This window comes from Nanorana parkeri, unplaced genomic scaffold (assembly GCF_000935625.1).
Source record: "Nanorana parkeri isolate BGI_ZX_2015 unplaced genomic scaffold, ASM93562v1 scaffold973, whole genome shotgun sequence".
Classification (NCBI taxonomy): domain Eukaryota; kingdom Metazoa; phylum Chordata; class Amphibia; order Anura; family Dicroglossidae; genus Nanorana; species Nanorana parkeri.
Genome location: NW_017307241.1, coordinates 307,485 through 316,746, shown reverse-complemented (window position 1 = coordinate 316,746; position 9,262 = coordinate 307,485). Strand labels below are relative to the sequence as shown.

At 41.0% G+C, this 9,262-nt stretch overlaps 1 protein-coding gene across 5 annotated transcripts in view; it reads right to left on the bottom strand.

Moving 5' to 3' along the window:
- Positions 1–9,262, bottom strand: part of PCSK6 (proprotein convertase subtilisin/kexin type 6) — a 157,582-nt gene that overhangs the window by 85,186 nt on the left and 63,134 nt on the right. For 3 of the 5 annotated variants that reach the window (XM_018566763.1, XM_018566762.1, XM_018566764.1), the window contains exon 3: positions 1,512–1,618. In XM_018566763.1, coding sequence (XP_018422265.1) covers positions 1,512–1,618 — 107 coding nt within the window. Of the gene's footprint in view, positions 1–1,511; positions 1,623–9,262 lie in introns of all 5 variants that reach the window. The other 2 variants (XR_001941756.1, XM_018566761.1) reach the window with 1 other exon arrangement.

Genomic DNA, 9,262 nt, shown 5'->3' with positions numbered 1-9,262 from the left:
ATAAATATATATATATAAAATCTTTCTATCAAGTCCAATCTAGTATCCACCACACTTTGCAGGTGCAATAGACTTATGATAGTGGTCAGATGTGCATTAATGACTTGACTACTCTTCAAGATCAAGCAATGAATGGCAGAGCAATCTACTCAACCAATGTGCCTGCAAATGAAGTGTGTGTGACTGTTTGTGACAGTGTGTGTAAGATTAAGCAGCATCAGATGCCACTTTCCTCAGATGGAAAAATGCCCCACACCCCCACCTTGCTGGGAGATTTTTTTGTCAGTGGGGTAAAAAAAAATCTTTCCTTCATGTCAATGGGTGTAAAACCACTGGACCCTAATGGTGCCAATGAGAGCAAAATGTACCCCATTATAGGTGACAATGGGAGCAAAAATGCTATGGTTGGTGGGGGCATAACGCACTCCCATAGCTGGTGGCAGTGGGAACACTTGCAAGTTTTAAACCTAAAATCTGGGCACAAAACGGTTAATTTAAATACTGGGAAAGCGGTAGGTCCCTCTGCACTCCCTACAGCTTTCCCGGCCCAAATCACAATGGTGGTGCTCGCAGTGATAATCAAGGATGGCGCTGTGCACATCAAGAGTAGAAAGCAGGAATCATCAGCATCATGCCCACATCATTGCCCTGATGAAGGGACCCTGTGCAGCCCCGAAACGTTGGCATTACGTTATTTGTGAAGACTGGTTTGTGAAGAATGGACGTTTATTACTTGAACACTATCTACTGAGTGCTGGTGATTCCTGCTTTCTACATTTAAATACTGGGAGAGCACTATGCCTCACATTGCCTGCGCAGAAAGAAGAGCTGTGGGAGAGACCCAGCAAGCTCCACCCTCTACAGGCTGCCTGCAAAAAAAATACAGGAGGGGCGGAGACAAGACCAGTCACCCTGAACAAGGAGCGAGAACAGCAGTGACTGGTCTGTATTACAGAAAGCTCCTGCACAGAGGAAAAGTTTGACGCTGGATTACTGCACTAATATTTAACTTAATTTCCTTCTAGATTTACATAAAATATATTTTCCACAATTACAAGATGCAGTCATTACACGTTTTGTAGGGATTTCTCACTAACTCTTTCCTTTGAGACTTTGTCTCTCTAACTCTGTACAGGGCAGAGAAGATGGGTATTCAGGCAGTTGAGGTTAGATTTGTCAACGTGTGAAAAGTCTGTCTGTTAGTGATAAACAGGTAAATATTAAATATACAAATATTACACATCTTAAAAATGTAACAATTTTAGCCTTGAACAGAAGAATAAATAAACCCCCAATATACATTACCTTTCACGTGTGGCGCCAGGGATTAGCTGCAGTGATACAAACTTCACCGTAAAACACAGCTGAATAAAGTCTTCGGCATGCAAATCATTGTTTACATGGAAGTGAATGGAAATGTATTTTTGGATTTTTCAGACATTAAAGCACTTGGCACACACAAGTGGGAACTCTATCCTGCCAGCAAATAACGTGTAGATTGGCATACTTACCAGATACCACATGTTAGACCAGATGGGGTCATTAAAGTACATAAGGCTGGAATCTGCTCGAATATGCCTCTTCACCCTTTTCTTCACTTGCTGCTGCTGCATCCACTCTACCTGTAAGGAAGAAAATGAGAAAATCCGCTTTTACACATCCAAGATGATGGCAAAGTAAATGATAAAATACTTGTTTTAAAAAAACTAACTCATAAAAACAGCTATAATTACATTTGTTGTATTACTTTACTAACCATCCACAGTCACACCTTTAGCACACAGCCACGTTATTGCTCTTTATTTGAAAATACAATTGAAATGATAGCAAAAAGATCATTACATTTCTTCATTATTGCAAACTGTACCTCTCACACGTTTAAAATATTATTTGTATGGCATGTGTAAAAGTCTTAGTACTATGATAACATATCTTAGAGTGACACCAAACTCAGAAGTATCCTAACAAAAATGTATCTTATTTGTGTATCACTCGGCTGTAGAGCCTCAAATCATCACCATCTGAATTGGTGCCGACACTGTCCTTCCTTCTGGAGGGGGGCTACTTTTGTTCCCCATGGTCCCTGTGTGTGTTGTAAAGAAGCTACAGCTCCAAGTTCGCTCCTGTGAAAGACTACAGTCTCCCTTTTAGTTTGCCAATTTGTATTTTGAGATTGTAGTCCATCACGGGAGTGAGCTTGGAGCGGAGGCTACTTTACAGCACATGCAGGGACCATGGGGAACAAAACTAACCACCCTCCAGAAGGAAGGACAGTGTCAGCACCAGTTCAGAGATGATTGGAGGATCTACAGCCGAGTTATACAAAACTAGGGCACAGGTTTGTTAATAGTTAATTTACCTGAATGCATTTTTAAGATTGAACTCCTGAGTTTGTCACTTTAAGGTCTTTGAATGCTACAAAAATGCTATAAGCATTCAACAGTTTGCTGCTGAAGATAGCATTTTTTTTGTCTTATGACATCCCTTTACTGTAATATACAATAACGGTGTGAGAATTAAAAGTTATTTCATTGATAAACCTATGGTGCTACTACTTTCAATGGTCATTCCATCCAAAACTGATATTTCAGCTTTTGGTAGATCCCCGAGAAAAAATATATATGGCTAAAGGTATGTGGACTCAAATGATTGAGTTCACGCGTTTCCATTGAAAGCTGTTAATGTTACCGCTTTCAAAAGATATTTTAGACAAATGTGTACATCCAACCTTGGAACAACAGTTTGGTAAAGGCTAGGGATGCACCGATACCGGCCTTTCGGTATCTAGTACCGATATTTTGCGGTGGGTACTCGCCGATACAGAGTACTGATAACGGTGCTTCAGCTGGCATGGAGCCGGCTTCCTGGGCAATCAGGAAGCCGGGCAGTGGGTAATGACATGTCGCCCAGCTTTCCGATTTCCCGATTTGATGCTGGTTGGCCGGGAAGCCCACCAGCCAATCAGCATGAAGTCAGCATCCCGGGCGATCTCGGCTCCATGCCGATTGGCTGGAAAGCCGTCTCCCCATCCAATCAGCATGGAGCTGGCTGTTGGGCCAGCTCGATGCTGATTGCCAGTTCCATATTCCCCTACGGCACTGCCGGATAGATGAAATCATCCTCTGACAAGGAAGTTCCGGTATCGGGGAAGGTATCAGAGCATTTGGGCAAGCACTAGTATCAGTATATCCTTAGTAAAAGGCCTTTTTCTGTGGGGACTGCTCCAGCTTAACTATACTTAAGTGGTTTGCACAGAGCCCTGACTTCAACCCAATTGAAAATCTTCACGATGACTTGAAATGCCGATTACGAGACAGGTTTTCTCATCCAATATCAGTGTCTGACCTAACAAATGCTCTTTTGGCTGAAGGGGCACAAATTCCCACACACACTTGTGATAAGCCGTGTGTCAAACGGAGGCAATTAAAGCCCCATAGTGGTGAGGTAGTGGCAACTCAATATTAATGCCTGCAATTGCTTTGGAATGGGATGTCCAACAAGCTCACATGGGTGTGATGGTCATCTGTCCACAATCATGTAGTATACCTCTCGGGGACGCTCTGATATCTGCCCTAAAGTTTCTGGGTCTGCACACTTGCTGCAGCCATTAAGTTATATTATATTAAATGTAGGATTGTGCAATGTTTATTATATAGCATTTAACAGGATGTTCTGGAACACAAAAAAAAAAAAGGTGGACAGAACACCTAAACTCCCAGGTGGACAAGAACATAGAAGTGAATATGACCGGGAGATCTCCCTGTTCCAGAATTCATGACATACCACCAGCTTCCACCTGAAAATCAATTATCACTCTTGGATGGGCAAATATATATCGGAAGTAACAAATGTATGTGCAACATAGCAAGTCCCTGTTCACACATGGGTGGTTTGACTTCAGCATGACAAAACTTTTAACACAAAAAATCCTATTCATTTATATGGCCCCTTTCCGCATCTGGGTGCTTACGGGCTGTAAGCTGCATTCAGGCAGCTTACAGCCCGTTTGGCCGCATAAGACTTCAATGGAAGCACGTGAAAACGCACAACACAAGAGGTTTGCACATTTCTGTGCACGTTTTTACGCATTTGTGTTTATGCTTGCTCATTCAGCGCAACGCATTTCAATCTGCTCAATAAAATGTGTCTTTGTATATGCCTATCTAACACGTGTAAAAATGTGCGAAACCATGTTAAACACGCTAGATGGTAAACTTCAACAAAACGTGCGCTATATGCTCGAAAACGCTGACACCTAGGTGTTAACGGAGTCTAAAACGGCTTTATCAGAAAAAGAGCAGGAGCAATGATAAAGAAGGAGACCTCACCTCTGAGGTTCCAAAGAAATATCAGAAAGCAGCAGCCAATTAAATTGAATTTTGTGAGGACACCGTGGGATCACTTTGGGACACGCTACAACAGCATATCTTATATATACTGGTATGTTATGTCACGAAAAGGGAAATTAAGTCACCATATCACACTTTCTGAAGCTGATTAGATGCATCTTTACCCTATTAGCATTTATTAAAACAGACTTAAACTAGAAAACTGTAAATCTCCTTTCCTGTAGTGTTGCGGATATATCTGCCTACACAGACTGCACTGAACACCATAATGAATAGTACATTAAAAAAAAAAAAACATGTATAAAAATATATTTGGCGGTAAACATGCATTTTTTTAATTCAGCTACATTAATCAAATTACAGATAAGTGATTTAAAAGAGCAGTTCCAGGATGCACACGTTCGAAGAAACTCTAAAAGAGCGTTCATTCTATAGGATGTTCACTGGGCTTTTCTGCAGCCTCTTTTCACATGATTCCATACAAATACCTCTATATGAGCTAAAACATGTTTATTCTTATAATCTGCATTTTTACATCACATATGGAGACCTTCATAAAAAAAGAATGGCAGAAATTAGCAAGCACAACAAAAAAAAAAAAAGTTACAAAAGATTTATGAAAAACTAGAGCCACTCTGCAGGCAGGCAGTGCTTCCTTCCTTTGCTTAAATGCAAATTTTCCATGGTTGACCGATTCTACCTTTAAATGTAAATGTATGAAGCTCTTAATTGGTTGCCAACTGATCCTGGAAGGTGCGAGCAGGAAAATAACAGAATTATATAAAATTATTAGAGGGTTATCTCTAGTGCTTGCAGCTTCTACTGCAGGCAGGAGGCAGCGAGGAGACTAGCGTTTTCTGCTCATTGTTAGTTACTGTCATGTGCATGTGAACGGGAGCAGATGATGGGCAGCCAAAAGGAGAATCGCAATCATTCTCAATATGCAACCTTAGATTTGTTCTTGCAGCTTTGTTACAGGAATGCCCTGGCATTTGGATCATGTAGGTCGGGTCATTTCTGTAACACAACCCAATAAAAGACAATGCAAATTAGGTACAGATACTTTTCCAGCTCCGAGACTAGACTAGAGAAAAAAAAAATCAAAAGTTAGGAGGCAGCTGTCATTTTTAAAGAGCATACGAAGCTCCTGGGATTTGTGCATCCCTATTTTGATCATTTTTTTTTTTAGAAATATATATAAGGGATGCAGCGATACCATTTTTTCAAGTACAAGTACCGATACTTGTCCAAGTACTCACAGATACAAGTACTGATACATTGTTTATTGTCATCATGTGACAGTTTTTCTAAAACAATACAGACTAATGATTTCAGGACGGTGGTGGAGCGCCAGAGCTAGGTCCCGGCTGCAACCGCAACAACCCTTGTAGCTTTCGTTAAAATGTCAAGTATTGGCACTAGTATCTGAACATCCGTAATGCAAATCTAGCTAAGACACATGTTGGTTTCAAAGCTGATGGTTAAACAGCATAGTACTTTTTTGAAATAAAAGCTACAAATATATGGTTTCCGACTGGGGAGAACCTTAAATTCCAGGTGTATTTTAACCCATTAATATGGCCTTAAGTAGCCTACAGTTCAATGCCCTATAGGACTGGGACAGAGCATAGGGTGACGGGAGGACGCTAGTGTCCTCCCGTTACCCTAAGGAGAACTATGGGGAAAAGCCTTAACCCCATAGTTCTCCTTTAAAGTCACAGAAATATATATAGTCTGTATATAGTGTGACCTGGTCACACCTCAACCCCCCCCCCACCCCCTTCATTCGGCATAAAGGTCTAAAGGTCAGTGTTAGGACATTTGTGATGAGTGGTCTAAGTATTACTCAGCTATGACAGGGCAGAGCGCTGGAGTGGTAGAGCAGGAAGCATATTTGCAGGTCCACAAGTGGCAAATCAGTTATTCATATGGCAGTACAAGAATAGATGAATGAATAGGTGTCAGAGAGCTGAGCTAGAATAGTATTGCTGTATATTAAAAGATGGTTCCATAACTGCCAATCTAAACAATCATCAGATATCCTGAAAAAAAAATAGGCGAAAGATCGATATAAAGAAAGAAAGATCAGTGAGACTCAACCTTGCAACATTTAATAAAGCAGATATCCTTCTGGAGGGTGGTTACTCCTGTGATGGACTACAATCTCAATGCAAATTAATAAACTAAGCATGAGATTGTAGTCCATCCCGAGAGTGATCTTGGAGCGGTGACTACTTTACAACACACACAGGGACCATGGGGAACAAAAGTAGCCACCCTCCAGAAGGAAGGACAGTGTCGGCACCAATTCAGAGATGATTTGAAGATCTACAGCCGAGTATTAATAAAAATGTATCTTATTTGTGTTAATTATTAAAAGGTACCAAAATGTATTTTTAAGATTGAGTTTAGGGTCACTTGCACCTATTTCTAACAATGAACACCTGCACATTTTTGGTTTAGCAAACTAACTTCCGCCATTTAAAACATGCAAATTACATTTTCGAAGGTGAAAAATTAAAACAACACATTATATTTACATATTAGAACAGATTACTTCATTATGCATAGCTATACGTGACGCTTAAAGAATAATTCCCGAACACCTATCTCTATGAAGGTTGGCGCTGAATACACAAAGCAAGCTTTCATCAAGAAAAGCGTTTTTATAATTAGGATTTTCTAGAGGTTTTTCTCTTCTATAAAAATATGTATTTCTTATTAGAAACAAAGGAGAATTATGGGGAGAGTCTTAATACAGTGGCGGAACTACCACTACGGGGCCCCCGGTCAGCAGCAGTAAAAGGCTCTTCAGGGTTCTCCAAGTTCTCCCTGCAGAGAGCAGCTCCCCACAGCGATTTCCCCCCTCCCCTCCGCTGACTAGAGGGACAGACAGGGGGAGGAGAGCACAGCTGGCTCTGACTCTATAGAGGCAGAGTCAGCTATCAATCACGAGGCAGGGTGGATTCCCACAATATTGCTGGGATCGTTCCCGGCTGCAGCATGGCTCTGCACTGTCAGCATATAGCGGACCAATAGGCAGAGTTTAGGGTGATAGGACATTTTAAATGTCCTCCTGTGACCCTAAAGAGAACTATGGCCAACATTTTTTTTTTAACCATAGTTCTCTTTTAAAGACACTAGCAAGAAAACGAATTTCATCGGTCTAATGCATGATTGTCATTTCCTCATACCCGTTTTGAATATAAATGGATGGTGATATTCGTCCCATAACTTGTTCATTTTACAAAGCTTTTAAAACATCAAAAACGTATTGTGCCTAGCGCAGTAACCAGATTTCACTTAGTGACATTAAACCCTCAGATTTTTTTAACATAAAACAATACTGTAATGTGTGCCTTACTGTAATCCATGGTAGTTTCCCTTCTCTTTGCTGCTCTTCCTTTTAAATCTATCTCTTCTCATGCTTGGGGAGAACTTCCCTTTGCAGCAGACTGCCTTGTCTCAGCTGCAAAGGGAAGTTCTCCCCAAGCATGAGAAGAGATACAGATTTAAAAGGAAGAGCAGCAAAGAGAAGGGAAACAACCATGGATTACAGTAAGGCACACATTACAGTATTGGTTTATGTTAAAAAAATCTGAGGGATTAATGTCACTTTAATTGCTTCCAGGCCGGCCGTTGTAATTAAACGGCCAGCCAGGAGCTTCTTGAATGTAAGCAGGTTTTTTTAAACGTCCTCACCCATCCCGATCGTGCTTGCTGCTCGGCGGAGCGCATGAGCAGGAAAACTGCTTAGATTGTAACTAGCCAGCGATGGCTATTTACTGGAAGTGATGTGCATCACATCACTTCTGCATTCAGCTGTCATTCTCCAGCTTCTGTAGCTGGAAAGAAGCTTTTTGAAGCAGATCTCTGCTTCATCAGCTTCTTTAGAGGTCCCAGGGTGACAGAGGTCTTAGAGACCCCTGATGTCTCCATAAAGAGGACCATTCTGTGTAAATTGTCTATCACATAGGGGGATTCCCAGCCCCCTATGTGATAGCAATAAAGCTAAGTGGAAAAAAGTTATACAGATGTTTTTTATACAAGTCCCCTGCCCCCACATACACACACACACACACACACACACACGCGCGCCGGGTGCACCTACGTGCGAAAATGGCGATTGCGCACATTGCGCTGCACGTTACATATCACCACGAATGTCAGAGAGCAATAATTTGAGGGCCATTAATCACTGATGACTAAAGTGATGAGCAGTAAAAGCTTTTAAAGCATTGCCTATGGCCAATTTTGCGTATGGTAGTTTTTTGCAAATTCCCAGGCGCGCGCAATTTTAAAGCTCAACACGTTTGGTGTCCATTTACCCGATGTGATCCCGTCTTCAATTTTACCGAAAATTTGGGTAATAAAATGTTTACAAATGTAGGGAAAATTTTAAATACTTTATTCCTTATATAGTCAAAATAAAACCCCCAGTGGTGATTAAATACCACCAAAAGAAAGCTCTGTCCCCAAAAAATTTATAAAATTATTTCAGTACAGCGTTGCATGACTAAATGTCAAAATACCTCAGCACTGAATACTGAAAAATGGCCTTGCCAGGAAAGGGGTGTAAACACTTGGTCTTCAAGTGGTCAAATAAGTAAACGATACATTCTGGTTGCTTGGTATGGCCTACCTAAATTTGTGTCATATCTGCCTAGAGTTCAGCTTAAAATAAATCCACTCTTGGCTTATTACAATTCACGTACACAACACAAAAAGCCAGAGGATGTAATGTGCATCAATCTTTAGAATGTCAATGCTGGAAAGTTTGTGTCAAAACCTGTGTTTTGATTTCTTCCGCCTCCAACACTTGCCCGGAATATTATCATGTTCCATGTCTCTGCTCATTCCCATACATTAATAATAGTCATTTAATGTCCATTTGAAAAGCACCGAGAGCTTGT